General features: G+C 42.4%; 1 protein-coding gene across 1 annotated transcript in view; it reads left to right on the top strand.

The window, feature by feature from the left end:
- DNER (delta/notch like EGF repeat containing) overlaps positions 1-20,040 on the top strand; it is a 333,091-nt gene that overhangs the window by 162,143 nt on the left and 150,908 nt on the right. The window contains exon 5 of the mRNA XM_036858573.1: positions 6,638-6,783. Coding sequence (XP_036714468.1) covers positions 6,638-6,783 — 146 coding nt within the window. The remainder of the gene's footprint in view (positions 1-6,637; positions 6,784-20,040) is intronic.

Raw genomic sequence — 20,040 nt, 5'->3', positions numbered from 1 at the left:
GAATCTGTAGATTGCTTTGGGTAGTATAGTCATTTTCACAATATTGATTCTTCCAATCCAAGAACATGGTATATCTCTCCATCTGTTGGTATCATCTTTAATTTCTTTCATCAGTGTCTTACAGTTTTCTGCATACAGGTCTTTTGTCTCCCTAGGTAGGTTTATTCCTAGGTATTTTATTCTTTTTGTTGCAGTGGTAAATGGGAGTGTTTCCTTAATTTCTCTTTCAGATTTTTCATCATTAGCGTATAAGAATGCAAGAGATTTCTGTGCATTAATTTTGTATCCTGCAACTTTACCAAATTCATTGATTAGCTCTAGTAGTTTTCTGGTGCCATCTTTAGGATTCTCTATGTATAGTATCATGTCATCTGCATACAGTTTTACTTCTTCTTTTCCAATTTGTATTCCTTTTATTTCTTTTTCTTCTCTGATTGCCGTGGCTAGGACTTCCAAAGCTATGTTGAATAATAGTGGTGAGAGTGGACATCCTTTTCTTGTCCTGATCTTAGAGGAAATGCTTTCAGTTTTTCACCATTGAGAATGATGTTTGCTGTGGGTTTGTCGTATATGGCCTTTATTATGTTGAGGTAGGTTCCCTCTATGCCCACTTTCTGGAGAGTTTTTATCATAAATGGGTGTTGAATTTTGTCAAAAGCTTTTTCTGCATCTATTGAGATGATCATATATTTTTTATTCTTCAATTTGTTAATATGGTGTATCACATTGACTGATTTGCGTATATTGAAGAATCCTTGCATCCCTGGGATAAATCCCACTTGATCATGGTGTAGGATCCTTTTAATGTGTTGTTGGATTCTGTTTGTTAGTATTTTGTTGAGGATTTTTGCGTCTATATTCATGAGTGATATTGGTCTGTCATTTTCTTTTTTTGTAGTATCTTTGTCTGGTTTTGGTATCAGGGTGATGGTGGCCTCATAGAATGAGTTTGGGAGTGTTCCTTCCTCCACAATTTTTTGGAAGAGTTTGAGAAGGATGGGTGTTAGCTTTTCTCTAAATGTTTGATAGAATCCATCTCTGAAGCCATCTGGTCCTGGACTTTTGTTTGTTGGAAGAGTTTTAATCACAGTTTCAATTTCATTACTTGTGATTGGTCTGTTCATATTTTCTATTTCTTCCTGGTTCAGTCTTGGAAGGTTATACCTTTTTAAGAATTTGTCCATTTCTTCCAGGTTGTCCATTTTATTGGCATAGAGCTGCTTGTAGTAGTCTCTTAGGATGCTTTTTATTTCTGCGGTGTCTGTTGTAACTTCTCCTTTTTCATTTCGAATTTTATTGATTTGAGTCCTCTCCCTCTTTTTCTTGATGAGTCTGGCTAATGGTTTATCAATTTTGTTTATCTTCTCAAAGAACCAGCTTTTAGTTTTATTGATCTTTGCTATTGTTTTCTTTGTTTCTATTTCATTTATTTCCGCTCTGATCTTTATGATTTCTTTCCTTCTGCTAACTTTGGGTTTTGTTTGTTCTTCTTTCTCTAGTTCCTTTAGGTGTAAGGTTAGATTGTTTATTTGAGTTTTTCTTGTTTCCTGAGGTAGGATTGTATTGCTATAAACTTCCCTCTTAGAACTGCTTTTGCTGCATCCCATAGGTTTTGGATTGTTGTGTTTCCATTGTCATTTGTCTCTCAGTATTTTTTGATTTCTTCTTTTATTTCTTCAGTGATCTCTTCAGTGATTTCTTGGTTATTTAGTAACGTATTGCTTAGCCTCCATGTGTTTGTGTTTTTTACATTTTTTTTCCCTGTAATTGATTTCTAATCTCATTTTGTTGTGGTCAGAAAAGATGCTTGATATGACTTCAATTTTCTTAAATTTACTGAGGCTTGATTTGTGACCCAAGATGTGATGTGTCCTGGAGAATGTTCCGTGCACACTTGAGAAGAAAGTGTAATCTGCTGGTTTTGGATGGAATGTCCTATAAATATCAATTAAATCTATTTGGTCTATTGTGTCATTTAAAGCTTCTGTTTCCTTATTAATTTTCTGTTTGAATCATCTGTCCATTGGTGTAAGTGAGGTGTTAAAGTCCCCCACTATTATTGTGTTACTGTGGATTTCCTCTTTTACAGCTGTTAGCAGTTGCCTTATGTATTGAGGTGCTCCTGTGTTGGGTGCATATATATTTATAATTGTTATATCTTCTTGGATTGATCCCTTGATCATTATGTAGTGTCCTTCCTTGTCTCTTGTAACACTCTTTATTTTAAAGTCTATTTTATCTGATATGAATATTGCTTCTCCAGCTTTCTTTTGATTTCCATTTGCATAGAATATCTTTTTCCATCCCCTCACTTTCAGTCTGTATGTGTCGCTAGGTCTAAAGTGGGTCTCTTGTAGACAGCATATGTATGGGTCTTGTTTTTGTATCCATTAAATGAGCCTGTGTCTTTTGGTTCGAGCATTTAATCCATTCACGTTTAAGGTAATTATCGATATGTATGTTCCTATGACCATTTTCTTAATTGTTTTGGGTTTGTTTTTGTAGGTCCGTTTCTTCTCTTGTGTTTCCCACTTAGAGAAGTTCCTTTAGCATTTGTTGTAGAGCTGGTTTGGTGGTGCTGAATTCTCTTAGCTTTTGCTTGTCTGTAAAGCTTTTGATTTCTCCATTGAATCTGAATGAGATCCTTGCTGGGTAGAGTAATCTTGGTTGTAAGTTCTTCCCTTTCATCACTTTAAATATATCATGCCACTCCCTTCTGGCTTGTAGAGTTTCTGCTCAGAAATCAGCTGTTAACCTTATGGGAGTTCCCTTGTATGTTATTTGTCGTTTTTCCCTTGCTTTTAATAGTTTTTCTTTGTCTTTAATTTTTGCCAATTTGATTACTATGTGTCTCGGCATGTTTCTCCTTGGGTTTATCCTGTATGGAACTCTCTGTGCTTCCTGGACTTGGGTGGCTATTTCCTTTCCCATGTTAGGGAAGTTTTCGACTATAATCTCTTCAAATATTTTCTCTGGTCCTTTCTCTCTCTCTTCTCCTTCTGGGACCCCTATAATGCGAATGTTGTTGCGTTTAATGTTGTCCCAGAGGTCTCTTAGTCTGTCTTCATTTCTTGTCATTCTTTTTTCTTTAATCTGTTCCATAGCAGTGAATTCCACCATTCTGTCTTCCAGGTCACTTACCCGTTCTTCTGCCTTAGTTATTCTGCTATTGAATCCTTCTAGTGTATTTTTCATTTCAGTTATTGTATTGTTCATCTCTGTTTGTTTGTTCTTTAATTCTTCTAGGTCTTTGTTAATCATTTCTTGCATCTTCTCGGTCTTTGCCTCCATTCTTTTTCTGAGGTCCTGGATCATCTTCACTATCGTTATTCTGAATTCTTTTTCTGGGAGGTTGCCTATCTCCACTTCATTTAGTTGTTTTTCTGGGGTTTTATCTTGTTCCTTCATCTGGTACATAGCCCTCTGCGTTTTCATCTTGTCTATCTTTCTGTGAATGTGGTTTTTGTTCCACAGGCTGCAGGATTTTAGTTCTTCTTGCTTCTGCTGTCTTCCCTCTGGTGGATGAGGCTATCTAAGAGGCTTGTGCAAGTTTCCTGATGGGAGGGACTGATGGTGGGTAGAGCTGGGTGTTGCTCTGGTGGGCAGAGCTCAGTAAAACTTTAATCTGCTTGACTGGTGGTGGGTGGGGCTGGGTTCCCTCCTTGTTGGTTGTTTGGCCTGAGGCAACTCAACACTGGAGCCTACCTGGGCTCTTTGGTGGGGCTAATGGCAGCCTCTGGGAGGGATCACACCAAGGAGTACTTCCTAGAACTTCTGCTGCCAGTGTCCTTGTCCCCACGGTGAGCCACAGCCACCGCCCACCTCTGCAGGAGACCCTCCAACACTAGCAGGTAGGTCTGGTTCAGTCTCCCCTGGGGTCACTGCTCCTTCCCCTGGGTCCCGACGCACACACTACCTTGTGTGTGCCCTCCAAGAGTGGAGTCTCTGTTTCCCCCAGTCCTGTCAAAATCGTGCAATCAAATCCCACTAGTCTTCAAAGTCTGATTCTCTAGGAATTCCTCCTCCCGTTGCCGGACCCCCAGGTTGGGAACCTGACATGGGGCTCAGAACTTTCACTCTAGTGGGTGGACTTCTGTGGTATAAGTGTTCTCCAGTCTGTGAGTCACCCACCCAGCAGTTGTGGGATTTGATTTTATTGTGATTGCGCCCCTCTTACCGTCTCATTGTGGCTTCTCCTTTGTCTTTGGATGTGGGGTATCCTCCTTGGTGAAGTCCAGTGTCTTCCTGTTGATGATTGTCCAGCAGCTAGCTGTGATTCTGGTGTTCTCACAAGAGGGAGTGAGAGCACGTCCTTCTACTCTGCCATCTTGGTTCAGGGCCACCTCAATTGAATTTCTACTGGCTCAGTAAATTTAATACTTGAAAAGAATTTTTAAAATAACCTTTGGAGAGAGGCCTCTTCTAGAGAATTATAGAGCGTTCTGTGATCTAAATGCTTAGTAAGGAGACAGATGGTATAGATTTTTCAAATAATTTAATGTGAAGCTAGAGAACAGAGCAAAGAGATGAAAAATACCTTTATAATTACTACCTGATTTTACCTCCACTATTTTATGTGTAAAAATGTCTTTTAAAATAAGAATTCTGGTAGCACTCCTACATTGTACCAGGCTTTATTTCTCTATCAAAGTTGGTAAGCAACTTTCTTAGTAAACAGGAATTTATGTATTCTAATGATGGCTGTTCTTCCAAGTGGACTTGTTGGATGACAGCACACTCTGGAAACTCCTCTTTGGGACTTGTCTTTACTGCTCTGGTCCTATGTGTACCTGTATCCTGACTTCCTACTTGCCACTTCTCTGAGACTTGTCCCTTGCCCTCAAGGAAGTTACAGTAAAGGTGTTTTGACAAGTAACCATCCAAGACATAAAATAATCAGGGACCTGTACGTAACAGTATGTACTTGAGTGCAGATGGACATGGTCGAGCTGGGAGGGGGCTGGGGAATTGGGGAAAGGCTTGTGAATAGGATGAGAACTGAGCTATGATCACTGGAGAAGGAGGTATATTCCAGGCAAAGAGGCACCATGGGAACGTTTACAGAGTTGGAATGAGCAGGGCATGTGCAGGCGCTGGGAGGAGGTGTGAGGTGTCTGTGTGATGTGGGACTGTGACCAAGAAGTAGAAAGCTCTACAGAGGAGGTGTGTTTGCCTAAACCATCCTTTTCATTCTGTCCCAAAGCCAATTTACCATAAAGTTTTCAATAGGGAATCTTAGGAAGAAAGCAACTAGTTCTCTGTGGATGTAAAATACTACTCCGTGTCAGACCAGCAGTGCCTGTCTTTACCGAGACACTAAGAGATATTTGGCTCCTAATTCCAAACTTGAAGTTGAGGTGTGTCTCCACTCCACTCTGACTTGCACAAATTTCCCAACATAACCTTGATGCTTGTGAACAGGATTAAATCCTCTGCTGCTGTTTTGAACCCATCTTCTGCCTGTTAAAAACATCCCTTGCACTAATGTAGTGCTTTGCCCTTTGCAGATTTGTTGTCCCTGGATGCTCCTCCGGGTCCAAGGAGCAGCGTGATCGTGTTGCCCCATTGCCCAGACAGCCTCGCTTTCTGCTTGTGTCCAGCTGTCATCATAAAAAGCATGCTTTTTTGATGTGAAAAGAGTCCCAGAAAAAAAGAAAATTGGGGCTTAGAGAGGCATGGCTGTCTAGAATCATTTCCACCCCCTTGTCTTAAGCACCTTTTCTGGGTAATGCAGGAGTCTTTCTCCTGGGTGATGCAGGTGTTAATTATAAGTTGTTCATTTTGAAGTTAAAAATCATTCCTAAATAAATGAATATTCTGATTAGAAAAAGGTACACTCTCTTAATGAAATAATTATATCATTGATACACAATACTTACAGTATTATTTCCTCATGCCAGTTGGAGACTATTATTTATTCCATGTTTATTGCTACCAACTATGTACAAATAGCTGCACTTGACATAAAGATCATTCAGTGGTAAATATGACACATGAATGCTTTTGTGATCAGTATTCAACTATGATTGGTCCTGTTTTATTAGATGGTTAAAACCACATAACTGAAATTGATACAGTGCAGTCAGATTGGTGATCAAGTAGATACTTATGAAAAAACCCAACGTAGAATGTGACCCATATTGCATGCCCACTGTTGAGGGCACTGAGCTGCTCGGGCAGACCCATAGCAGGGTGGGTGGGGGAGATTTAGTGCTTGCGACTATTCAGAGCAGCCAGGAAGACAGAGAGTAGGGAGATGGAAGCACGTGGCTCACCGGGGAAAAGACGGGTTCAAAAGCAGAGAGAATTCTAAGGTGCTAATGCAGTGATGGAATTCAGAGACAGAGTGGCCCACAGAGGGTAGGAGCAGGAACAAAGCAAAGCAACTAAGGTGATGACGGAGTGCCTGGCGCTCCTTTTCCTTGGCGACCGGCATTCCTCATGATGCTTGGGAAGAGTGGCCTACCTTAAAGGCCCGAGGTCCGAATGGCCACTAGCCACGTGCTTTTATTCCTTGGCTTAACTTACTGCATTTTGTTTTGTTTGCCCTACTTGAATGTTGTGTAAACTATAGTCATGGTCTTGTCAGAAGAATGTTGGTTGACTTTACATTTACTATTGTCCCATTTTCTTTTAGGTTTTGTGAATGATTCTGTTACTAAATCTATCGTGGCTTTGCGCTTGACTCTGGTGGTGAAGGCCAGCACCTGTGCACCAGGGGAGAGCCACGCAAACGACTTGGAGTGCTCGGGAAGAGGAAGATGCACCACGAAGCCATCAGAGGTGAGGGGACACCTGGGAGCTTTAAAAATATATATTTACACAAGGCTATATTTACATATAAACACACACACATATATACGCACACACACATGTATATACACACACATACACATATACATATACACACATATACACACACCTACACACACACACATACACATATACATACGTGTGTGTGTATATGTGTGTGTGTGTGTATATGTATATATATATATATATAAAGGAGGAAGGAGGAGAGAGCAAGTGCATTTGCTGAAAGTCTCCCCGAATTTCTGGTTTTAATTTATATGCAACATACAGATATATAAATTTCCATATAATTTTTAAACAAAGTACTAAAAAATTTGTGCAGTGCTGGACCTCCTCATTTTGGTATCAAGTAAGGATTTTGTGAGAAGTATTATCATATCTGGTAGCAGAATCGAGAAGTGGAAGAAAGAAAAGCTAAGACAGAGTCATCTACTTCCCAGTTGTGACCTAATTCCCTCCTTAGACTTTGCACATCTCCAGGGCCGACAACAGAGTTACAGAAGTAAGGGAAAAGTAAGAGGAGGAACGGGGAGGAGGTAGGGGCTAGAAGGCTGACTCACTCTGTTTGGCCTTCGTGGACCAGCGCCATCAACTCTGGAAGACCTGAGCCCCGTCCCCTCTTCTTTTTAGCAGCTGAGGTCACGTGGGCAGGGGACAGGGGCTGAGGACATGTCCCGAGTGACGGGGACCAGGAGTCAGACCAGGAAAGGACCAGCCATCCCGGAAGCCAATCTCCATCAGTATAGGGTTCCCTTAGAACAATTTTGGCAGGTGGAGTCCAGGCTCCCCTTGATCAGGGTGAGAGAGGGAGACTCTGCACCTTACCAGGGGCCCTGTTCCATTAGGGGACGCCCATCCCTCTCACCACTTGCTACGTCCAACTCCTGCCTGCATCTTTTTCTCCATTCCCCTCTCCCCAGTTCTACACATATTTATATTGAGGTTCGTGCTACGTGAAAGTGGGTTCCCCAAATCCCCAAAGAGCATGGTTTATTTTAGACCAGTTTGAAGGGTAACACAGGTAAATTTTCTTTGGTGACACCTCCTTGTGGTAATGTCAGCACGTACAGTAACAGTGGTGTGAACTTAGACAAGTGAGAGGTCTGGTACTAATGGACAAAAGGGCTGTTGAAGACACTTTCAAGTACTGCTCATGTTGTCTTGGGAAACCTGTGTCTTAAGTGTAATATTGCAGGGGCTTAAATATACCATTGTCTCGTAAGATATCCCCTGTAGGGGGCAGAATGTGGTTAGGAACCCAAGAAAGTAGCAGGGATAATAATTTCTGATAAATCTTTGAAAAGGGGCACAAGTGTAAACCAAAGCCGCAACCAAATCCCTGGGGGAAGGGAGAGTGACCGGCGTGAAGCCAGGAGATGAAGCGTGAGATTTCCTTCACAAGCCGAGCCTGCCCTGCAGATCCCGTTTTCTTCTGTCTCGGCCAACTTGGACTTGCATCTTTTCTGTCCTGAGGGGAAGCTTTATTTATCAACTCATTCTATGCAAAAATAAACAACGTAAAGGATATTGAGTGTTTGTCTATGACCATCAAGGCTAGGGAGGGGTACAAAAACGTGGAAGCAGTGGGGAACTTATCTGATTAGGAGATTCAAGCTATGTCAGATGGAAGGAGTGGGGAGCTTATCGGATAAGGAGGTTCTAGAAGAGGTGAACGTGAGAGGCTGAGGAATGCCACCTGCTCGAGGTGGACGAGGTCACACCCTCCAAGTGAGGCTGCAGAGCGGAGGCACACGGGTGTTGCCCAAATTCATTCTTACTATTCCCAGTGAACAATTCTGCGGCCCGATTAGCCCTTGAAAAGATCATACTGGTGAAAGAGAAGTGTCTTCAATGAAGAACCGAGGGCTGTCTTTAGAATCTCGGGCTGACACAGTGGTTGAGACTGCATGTGCGCTTTCTCTTCTAATGGATGACCCTTTCGTCCGAAAAGCAGTCACCCTGTTATCTTAACACATGCGTGTCGGTGGCATCCAGCCTGCCCGGGGGTCTCATCTGCGTGAAAGCTCTAGCTAAGAGGCTCTGCCTGGTAGCTCAGAATGGACTCATTGCCAAGGCAGTAGCAGTATTAAGCACCTGGCACGTAACTTGGCAAACATTGCCAGAGTGCTTTGTTTTTTTGTGAGAAAATGACTCAAAAGCCTTGGAATCCATGCTAATGTCAGCACAGCTCCATTACGGGTACCAGCTCCTGAGTGCCCCTTCCTGAGATAACCCTTCTGCCCCCTGCCCCTACCTCCCAGTTCCACACCAGGTGCTTCTAAAGTGTAGAACTCTGCTGTTGTTGATTCTGTCAAAGCCTGCATTTGCCTTCAGTGAATTTAAGGAAACTGTGGCCAGTCATCCTGTCTGAGACACGATAATTACCCCTGGTGACTGTAAGCAGATGATCAGGCTGGAATTGCCATGTCCATTTACAGACCTGCCACATTGTCATCTTGATGAGACACATCTGGAGGCCAGTCTTACTGTTCCCCAAAAGACGGTGGGGGGTTGAAGAGCCACGGCAGCAGTGGGAATGGAAAGGCGGGGCATCTTTTCTGTGTCCACTCGAGTCCCGTGGTTTTCTGCGATTGTTGTTTTGGCTGTTGTAGCAGCTTACGCTGTTGCTAGCAATAAAAGACTGTTGTTCTCAGGTTTCTTTCTTTTTATTGTTTCTCAAAATTAGGAGTTACGTAGTCCAGCCTTCCACCTAATGCAAGAATCTACTCTGTCGTACAAAACGAAAAGAACTGTATTTGGTGGTTTAATTTTATTGTTTCTCGTCATTTTTATATCTTTTTGTTAGATCATTCATCAAGATAAAAGCAATTCTGTTACTTCCACACTACTCTCATTTTGTAATGGGACTCAATTCTCTTTTGTTAGATGTGCTTTGGCTGGAGGATATTTCACAATTTTGAGTGATGGGTGGTTTGTGATAAAGCTTTTGCTTGCTGTTCTTAGATATCCCACCAGCCTGGGAAGGTCTTTTTAAATGTTTACTATAACACTGTAGTATTTGAAAACTGCTTTTGTTACAAGGGTTGATTCTAATCTTCTCTTTATGAAAAAAATTTGACTGTTGACCACTACTTCTTCTTGAACTTTGTCACCAAAGTTGGCTGCTGCCTATTTGATGATTCCTTAATTACCTTGTTAGGTGACTGTCAGGGCTCTTTCCTGGTGTGCGCCTTCAGCCTTCTTTAGATCCAGTTGGGTTCCATGACCCTGTCTCTCAAGAGCAAGAGATGTGTATTAATCAGGGTTCTCCAGAGAAATAGAGCTAATAGGATATCTCTCTCTCTCTCTCTGTATGTATATATATGATATCTATGTATATATATATGTAGATTTAAAATTTATGTATGTAATTTTAATATTTATTATATATATGTACATGCAAACACACACACACACACACACACACACATATATATATATAAGTCAATCAATTAAGGAGATTTATTTTGAGGAATTGGTTCATTGTGGCTCCACCATTATGGAGTCTTGGGGAATCCAAAATCCGATGAGGGAGGCTGCTGGGCTGGAGACTCAGGAAAGAGTTGCAGTTCTAGTACAGAGACAGACTGCTGGTGAACCAGGAAGAGCTGATGTTGCAGGTGAAGTCTGAAGGCAGAATTCCTCTTGCTGGGGGAGGTCAGCCTTTTGTTCCATTCAGACCTCAACTGATTGGACGAGGCCCACCCTCATTATGGAGGGCAATCTGCTTTACTCTAAATCCACCGGTTTAAATGTAAATCTCATCCAAACATACCCTCACAGAAACATCCAGAAGAACGTTTGATCAATTATTTAGACACCATGGCCCAGCCAAGCTGACACATAAAATTAACCATCACAAGATTCTCTCCACTTTTTTTCTCTGATTCATTATTGCTCCCTTTCTACCCAATTGCATCTTTTGCCCAAGAAAGTTAAAGGATTGGTTTTAAATTTTACTTTGCCCAATATTTACCTGAGGCCCTTGACAAAAGTCGTATTCCAGGCCCACCACTCAGATCATGATGCCTTTTGTTGGGCAGCCAGGCAATTCTGATGCAAAAGTCGACTGTGGATCATAATTCTGGAAATAGAGGTCTCAAGAGCCATACTTACCGTCTTCCTATTCTTGCTGATTCCCTAAAGCAAATACGCACCATATTTTTATTCCAAGATTTCATTGTTAATAATTTCAAGGTCACACAAAGTCAATAAAAAAGATAAATGCTGTTAAGTGATATAATGGTTCAATCCATATCGCAAAGCTTTCCGATTCGTTGGCCCTGGTCTATATTGATAGGTAAATGGGGTCAGGCCTCCATTCTTAGAAGATTCCTTAGAAATCTCTCTGGTGCTTGCCTTCTGAATCCATCATCCTTAAGCTGTTTAGATGCAAAAGTCGACTGTGGATCATAATTCTGGAAATAGAGGTCTCAAGAGCCATGCTTACTGTCTTCCTATTCTTGCTGATTCCCTAAAGCAAATATGCACCGTATTTTTTTCCCAAGATTTCATTGTTAATAATTTCAAGGTCACACAAAGTCAATAAAAAAGATAAATGCTGTTAAGTGATGTAATGGTTCAATCCATATCACAAAGCTTTCCTATTCATTGGCCCTGGTCTATATTGATAGGTAAATGGGGTCAGGCCTCCATTCTTAGAAGATTCCTTAGAAATCTCTCTAGTGCTTGCCTTCTGAATCCATCATCCTTAGGCTGTTTAGATGGGAAACTAGAGCTGACTACTCAGACTTTGTTTTGAGAAAGAATTGAGCTGGCATCACGGCAAGGAGCCATTCTTAATCCCTTCTAGAGCCGGTGGCTTAGTTCTGTCTTGAGGTGTGGGCCCATGCATGAGCAGAGCGCTGGAATGTTGGCTTCCGAAGATTCCTGACCTTCTGTGACCTCCCTCCCTACTCTTGGAAGGCAAAGGCTCAAGCCCTAGGAAGTCCTAGTCTTCCTACAGATGAGTGTTTCTGGTTAGGTTGGGTTTAGAAATAAGTCATTGGCCTGAACCGGTTGCTTTATCTATTGCCTGATAACACCTGCTGTCCTTGCTCTACACCCCATGTGGTCTAGGTAGGGGACACTATCCTTCCAGGAGCCTGTCTGTCTCCTATCAGCATGCCTCTCCATCTTTTTCCCTTTTTCAAAAGCTTTTGCCTCTTTGGTAGGGCTCCCAGTAAATTCCCGTTTCTGAGGTTTGTTTATTTCAGCTCTGACTCACAGAGCAGAGTGACGAGCCAGCCGTGAGTGGGGCACCAGGTCACCCCTTCCAGCTTCCAGCCTCAGCCCCTCTCTCAACCCCTGCACGTCCCGCCCTCCCCGCCCCGATTCCTCTCTCGCATCTCCCTGGTTTTGCTCGTGCTGTTTCCTCCATCTGGAATGCTCAGCTGCACTCTGCCCCCCGCCCTCCCACCTGCCCAAATATATTTCAGGCTCAGCTCAAAATCTTTTTGCTTCTGGAAGCTGTCCCTCATCCCCCAGTGCAAACTCCCTCCTCTCAAGCCCCGTACATTTTATTTTTCTTATGAGACACATGCATTTGGTTTATGCTTCTGTTTCATACATGCATTATTATTTGTGTTCACTTTAGTTCACACACCACTTCCCGGGCGGAGTCACTGCTTGTCATGTGCCTGGTACTGCCCTAGGCTCTGGGGGATGCACGTTTGCTCATATAAGACATGCCCTTTGGGAAGGAGCTGGGAGGTTCGGGAGCTGGGAGCTGGACACTAAATCATGGATTAGAGCACTGGGAATGTGTGCTTTGGGAGAGTCTGGTAGGTGTGTCCTGGGAGCCCAGGGAAACATCCAGCTCAGACGTGGGATCATTGGGAGTTTCCCAGGGGCGGCTCCGATGGTGAGTTCCTTGACATTAGGAGTCACATCTGGTCCCCTTGGTATCCATTCTAACAACTAGCAAGGTGCTTTCTGCATGGGAGATGCTCAAAAACTGCCTATGAACTAAATGAACAGAATAAATAAAAGACCAAAGATGTGATGGGAAACCAGTCCTCTAGGTTTTCAGTTAGATATGTAATTTGGGTTATATGTTTGGTAAATACGGGAACACGAAAAGGACGTGGTGTATTTGTTTTATAAACTCATGAATCAGAATATATTTTCTGATCTAAGGCCTTCTCACAGACTGTGTGATCCAGAATGTTGCTGGAACCCCTTAGGCGCATTTTAAGCAGTATTGCCAATCCTTTCCCTATCATTTAAAAAAGAAATAGGTCAGAATAATTTGAACAAATGGAATCTTTGATGCCATTCTTTTCTTGGTTTGAAACCATTGGCGAACTCCTCTTTAGGTTAGGAAGTAGCAACGTCCCGGGGGGCAGAAATAGATGTCATATTCTTTCGTCCATCACTTCTCTGAGAGCTAATTCTTCCACCATCATCAGTGTGAATAAAAAGGCCCTCATGAGACCTTGAAAAGGGCCTGAGACCTGTTAGGGTTGTGAGAAAGAAATGGGGTGACAGCATAGATGAGAAAGCCCATCAAAGCATCAAAGGAAAGGCATTCAATGTATACTTTTGAGCATTAAAATAGCAGCTGACAATCAGAGTGTGAAGTTGCTTTTAAAAGTTCTGTTCGGTATATAGTGGGGTTAGGTCCCCCATGGTTCTGCCAACACTGGAGAGGAATTTCTGCTTTAAGTAGGGAACAAAACACAGCAAGAGAGGGTCAGAGTAGCACACTAGTGGATGGGAAAATACTTGATGAGCCAGTGGTTAGTGACATGACAGAAAAAAAGACTAATTTATTCTTCTAAGGGAAGGGGGACCCTTCTCTTGACTGAACAAATAGCTTATTGACAACGCTCATTAAAAGCTTCTGAGCCAGAGTATAGATGCTTAATGCCAAAATGAAGGTGTCTGAGATACATTTATTTGCTAATAAAAGATGGGTGATTTCTCCCACAGATTATACTTGCAGAAACCACTTTGTGGGCCTTTGAGAGAGAAAGTACTTTTATGGATAACAAAAATAGAGTAATAAATATTAGAAACAGAGTAAATACAGAGATCATAAAAGTAAGTTCACTAGTGGCAGGACAGGAATAAAGACACAGACATAGAGAATGGACTTGAGGACAGGAGGGGGAAGGGTAAGCTGGGACAAAGTGAGAGAGTGGCATGGACATATACACACTACCAAACGTAAAATAGATAGCTAGTGGGAAGCAGCCGCATAGCACAGGGAGATCAGCTTGGTGCTTTGTGACCACCTAGAGGGGTGGGATAGGGAGGGTGGGAGGGAGACGCAAGAGGGAGGGGATATGGGGATATAGGTATATGTGTAGCTGGTTCACTTTGTTATAAAGCAGAAACTAACACATCATTGTAAAGCAATTATATGCCAATAAAGATGTTAAAAAAAATAAATAAAAAGAAAAATTATCTAAAACTTGGAAATAGGCAAACAGAAAAAAAATATTAAGTTCAGCCCAATTGTTGCTGTTTCAGTGGTCAAGGATCAGCTCGTCTAGAATTTCATAGACTTGTGTCTAAATTATAATTTTTGGTGCTCATGTAATTAAAGAGCCATTGCTGCCTTTTATGTTACAGACAGAAGGATGATCATATCTTTGCCTGCCACAAAAATATGACAACATTTTGAGTCATTTATTATAAATTATTTTTAAAAATTGTGAAATTATGTCGCAAAAGATAGATGTTTTGTCAAGTTTCTATTTGGCATCAGCATTTCCCAGAAGGTTGAAATGTATCTCCCCATGCTAACAGACAGTTATAGAGGCATTATTGGCTGTTGGCATTCCAAATATGTTAGGGTGAGGATTATATCACTGGTGACGTTTCTAGGGTCATAACATTTAGAGTGGAGGGTGATTTTAGAGGCCTCTTCACCTGTTTTGTTTTAAACACCAGGAAACCGAGGTCTAAGGGAGATTTAAGCTATGTGCCCAAAGCCCAAGAGCTAATTCATAGTAGAGGCAGGAGGAGAATGAAGGGAGATTTCTGGACTTTTGCTCCAGGGCTCCCCCTGCTGGGCAGTGTGGCCTCTAGCGGGACCTTCAGCATTTCAGTGTGAGTCTTAGTACCTGTTTAGCATCTTCACATAAAGTTTTACGTTTACCACATGGAAGAATCAGGCATCATCAGGTTGAGATGATTTGACCTCATGACCTGTTGGTTCAGCACTTCTCCAAGTTTAATGTGCACATGTGGGAATCTTGTTAAAAGTGCAGATCTGGACCAGTGGGTCTGGGGTGGGGCCTGAGATGAGATGCCGCTAACCTTGTGAAATGCCATGGAAATCAACCAAGACATTAGAGGTCACTGCTCTCAAGACCTTCCAAAGAGACTTAGAAGATTCAGCAACCTGGGTCCCATGGTTTTCTTCGGCATAAAATACAATAGGAGAGTAAGCTCTCTGGGACTCTTATTCTAGAGCAAAGTTTGAGAAAATCCCGGTATGGGTGAGATGAGGAACGCAGGGAAAGAGAAAATCCCTACAGGTGTGGCAGGCAGCCTTTTACACGTAGCCCCAAACCTGTTCTTTTAGATTACAACCCCCCACCTCCAGGTTTACGGAGGTGTAATTGACTTATAACATTGCATTAGTTTCAGGTATACAACGAAATGATCTGATATATGTATATATTGTGAAATGATCACCACAATAAGTTTAGTTACCATCCATCACCACAGAGGTACAGTTTTTTTTTCTTGTGATGAGAACTTTAAAGGTCTACTCTCTCAGAACTTTCAGACATAAAACACAGTATTGTTAACTCTAGTCACCATGCTGTACATTACATCCCCAGGACTTATAAAGTTCCAGTTGGAAGATTAAAAAGTTCCAGGACTGTTCTTTGCAGCCCCTGATTTTACAATCTGTTCATTACACTCTCAGTCTTTACAAAGAGGACAGATACTCATTCTATAACTCTGTATTGGAGACAGATAACTATTATTCTTAGATTTTAATGACTAGCTTTTAGAATACAGAAGTAAGGCTCTGACTAGACTTTTATTCCAGAGAGAAGAAAACCATCTCTTTGGAGCTTGGTGAGCTTGCTTTCCTTGTCTTTCCTCTCCCTGAGATGCTTATCCTTTTGCCCTAGTTTTCAGTCCATAAGTCAGTGAGCTGAGTGGAAGCCCCTGGGAATAACGCAGCTAAGTGGCTTTGCCCCCGGCGTCTGGTGGGGCTGCACAACACGCTCTTCTTCAGGGATCTGAAAACTGTCAGCCGTGCTTGCTCACAAAAAACGAGTTCATTCCACTTACCATCTTGGAGAGTCATTTATTTCTCCTCATTTCCATCCCTCATCCAATGTTCTGTGAGCACCTCTATGTATCAGGCACGGAGCTTCACCCCAGCAAGACAGGGAGAGGAAAACCAACAGGGTCTCTGCTCTCTTGATGTCGAAAGTCAGAAAACTGGCTTTGGAAATCACTGAACTTGACCTTCCCCTGATGCCCGAATCTCCTCTGAAACATTATCACCCTCCTCAGCCTCTAATTAAATATCTAGCCAGTGACCATTTGAGGCAATTTGGTACTGCTTTCAGATTTTGAGGAGGAAAAAACCCTTTGAATGTTCCCCACCATGTTCTTAGTATGGCTTTAAAGTATGAATGGACTCATCTGTTTCCCTGAAGTCGAGGAAATTAGAGCTTCGGTTTGATTCTGGTGTTTGCCCCATTCCTTCTGCGACATCCTCTTGCGTTTCAAGAATCAGTGAGTGAGTTTGGTGAATGGCTCTGCAGTTTATCCTTCCCACTTGTGGAGTGTTAGGTGGTTTGGGGTGAAAGTCATGTGTTAGGGGTTAGTGCAGCATAACTTTCCCCAAACCAGACAGAGGCACCAGAGAGCCCTGGGTGTATGTTACTAACGTGTCTTAATGGCACACGGAGTTAGGGGTTTCTACATGGTATTGTTTGAAATCTCCTGGCCCTCCTGGCCCAAAATAGCTCCCCACTGGCCTCCCTTGTCCTTTTTCTTTAGATCTTGGCCCATTTTTCTACCTACCGAGTTACAGACTCACTTGAGGATTTGTCCACTGGATGCAACGTTTGTAGTTTTATGTACCAAACTAACCCAGTGGTTTTCTGACTTTTTGGTCTCGGGACTCCTTTCCATTCTTAGAAATTACTGAGGAACCCAAAGAGCTTTTGTTTATTGGGCTGTTTCTGTTGACATTTACTGCATTAAATTAAAACTGAGGAATTAAAATATTTATTATTTCATTTAATTAATAGACCCATCACATGTTAACAAAAATAACACCTGTTTAATGAAAAGTAACTGTTTTCCAAAGCAAAAAAATTTAGTGAGAAGCGAGGCGTTGTTTTTGTTTTTACAAGTCTCTTTAACGTCTGGCTTAAAAGAAGAAAAAAGCTGGATTTTTCCATTTGCTTTTACATTCAGTCTATTGCAATGTGTTGTTTTGGTTGAAGTATAGGAAGAAAATTCAGTCTCACACAGATATTTAGTTGGAAAAAGGAGAAGTGTTTTAATAGCCTTTTCAGATAATTTTGGATATTTTTCTTTTTTAAAAAATAAATTTATTTATTTTATTTATTTATTTTTTTGGCTGCGTTGGGTCTTCGTTGATGCACGCAGGCTCCCTCTAGTTGCGGCGACCGGGGGCTACTCTTCGTTGTGGCACGTGGGCTTCTCAGTGCGGTGGCTTCTTTTGTTGTGGAGCACGGGCTCTTGGCATGTGGGCTCAGTAGTTGTGGCACACAGGCTTAGTTGCTCCGCAGCATGTGGGATCTTCCCAGACCAGGGCTCGAACCTATGTCCCCTTCATTGGCAGGCGGATTCTTAACCTCTGCGCCACCAGGGAAGCCCTGTGGATATTTTTCTTGAAAATACTTCAAAACTAGACAAGTGACAGATTCTTAGAGGTTAATTTTATGTGGGATCTGGACCATATTAATGCTCTTGCTGTCTGTTACATTAAAATCCATTGGTATGTCTTGCCGTTTGGATCTTCTAACCATGAGTGATTTTCATAACATAACGCATTGGTCATTTGGAAAATATTGGAGTTATACAGAGCTTCCGAATATTGACACATTTCATAATACAATAACAAGAAATCACATCCGTGATTGATATCACCACCAATCTCATCAGAAGAGTCTTTAAGAATTGGTAATCTGTCAAGCTTATAATGGAAGATAAATGTTTTCCAAAATTCTAATTTTTCCTTAAAAGTTCAAATTTTATCTCTGATAACAAAAACTGTTGGTTGTTTTCCTTAAAGTGACTGGCTCGCTTTGTTCATTGGAGAGAAAATATCTGCCAGAGAGCCAAGTCTGCATAACAATACTTTGTCTGTTAGTCATTGTTTCAAGGATAAAAGGTTTTCCATGAAAAATGAGTTAGGTCATGGCTATAACAATCCCGCGAGTGTGTTTCCCGAGGCAGCTGCTGGGCATTTGTGGGCAGCAGGCGTGCTGCGTGCAGACCTTCCATTTCATGACAGGGAATGTTAAAAAAAAGACGTGCATTCACCGTTGAGGTTTCATAAAATTTTAATTTTGATTGCCTCATCCAGGGCATTCTAAGTGAGACTGGCTTTTTCCCCCCTCCCTGCAAAATGCCTGAAGATGCTGAAGATTCAGAGATCATTGCTGCAAAGACACGGCTTTGGCGTGTAGGAAGGTATCAGTGGTTTCTCACCATTGTGTTTGCATCAACAGAGTGAAAAAGGCTCCCTGTGTTTTCCTATTATTATGAGATAGTTTTGACCTTGTGAACTCTGTCGACTGAAAAAAAAATGCGCAACGTGAGAGTTGTGAGTTAGGTTTTACTGGGGGCAAAATGAGGACTGTGGCCCGGGAGACAGCCTCTCAGAGAGCTCTGAGGAAGTGCTCCAAAGAGGTAGGGGAGAGGTCAGTAAATATGTGATTTTGGTGAAGGGGGATCCGTGCAATCAAGCACGTATTTTGGCAGAAGGTTGATGCTAGTCACGAGGACCACATGTCTCTGTGAATGATTTTAGTGCTTTTCTAGAGAAAAATTGGGCTCATAGAATCTTCTCCTGAAAATATCTGACTATGAAGGCCTGTTGTGCCAGTTCTTCCCAGAGCACAGAGTGCCTCCTTCCTGATCTCCACCCCGAACTCCTTTCGGAGTGTGTTGAAGGTCAGTGGCGGCAGTGGTTAGTGACTTCATCCTTGTAGTGCCAGATGGTGAGTGACAAGTTTTAGTTGGCAACCCCCTGATAGGGTCTCGGGCCCCTTCTCCTGAGGTCTGGAAGCCACATTTTGAGAACCCTTATCTGGTCCAAGCTTTCCCACTAACTTTTTTCTCTGGACCTCCTTATTTGCTTTCTGCACTTTTAACTTATTTTTCTGAACACTCCAGTTTAGTTTGGGACAATTCTGTTTTTTCTCTTTGACCTTGAAAAGCACTTTGTAACTTTTGTCCCTCCTCTGTGGAGATGGCTTCTTTGTGACAACACTGGTTCAGTTTGCTCAGAGCCAATTTGACGAGTTCTCCGTCTTTGTCTGCTCCTTGACGTCCCTTCTCCCAACGCCCACCCTGGGATCAGCAGTCCACTGTCCCCCGGGTCCCCAAGGCAGAGGCTCTTCTCTTCCCTCCTTCTCTCTTCTTCCTTCTCTGCCAGCAGCTGGCAAAGAGCCACATCAAAAACAAATTGAACAGTCCCTAAAATCCTGTTAAAAACATAAAGTGAAAGCTGGCTAATTAAAATAACAGAAATCTTCTAAAGCGGCTGAAACCAACCTTTCTGTTAAACACTGTGGCAAGCTTTATAGATAGTAAAGAGGATCAAGGAAATGGAGCGATTGTCTTTCTGAAAATTGACCTGCTCGCCTGGAGAGGAGAGGCTGCAGAATTCACGCCTGGATCTTGCGGTTGGGAGGACGGTGATGGTCAGGGGGTGGGGAGGCTGGATTACAGGGAGCAAGGAAGAGCTTGGAGAACCGGCGTGCCTTGCCTTTTTGATAAGCTTGGCATTGAATGGCGGGGGAGAGAGTGGGATGGTATCCTGAGTGGGAAATTGAGTCAAAAAAGAGTTTTTGCTTGTAGAGTGGTGGATGCATTGAACTGGCATAGGCTGAAGGCAAGAAACAGGACAGATGTGAGAGTAGGTAGGTGGGGTGGAATTAATGGGCGAAGGTCCTGGAGGAGATGGAATCAGGAGAGGTGTGGAGGGCTTCAGAAAAGTGAGTCAAGTGATGTCAGGTGCAGGCTTGACAGAGCTTTTAAAGCAAG

The sequence above is a fragment of the Balaenoptera musculus genome, chromosome 7 (assembly GCF_009873245.2).
Source record: "Balaenoptera musculus isolate JJ_BM4_2016_0621 chromosome 7, mBalMus1.pri.v3, whole genome shotgun sequence".
In the NCBI taxonomy this organism is placed as follows: Eukaryota; Metazoa; Chordata; class Mammalia; order Artiodactyla; family Balaenopteridae; genus Balaenoptera; species Balaenoptera musculus.
Note: the sequence above shows the minus strand (reverse complement) of the source record. Positions and strands in the feature narration are given on the sequence as shown.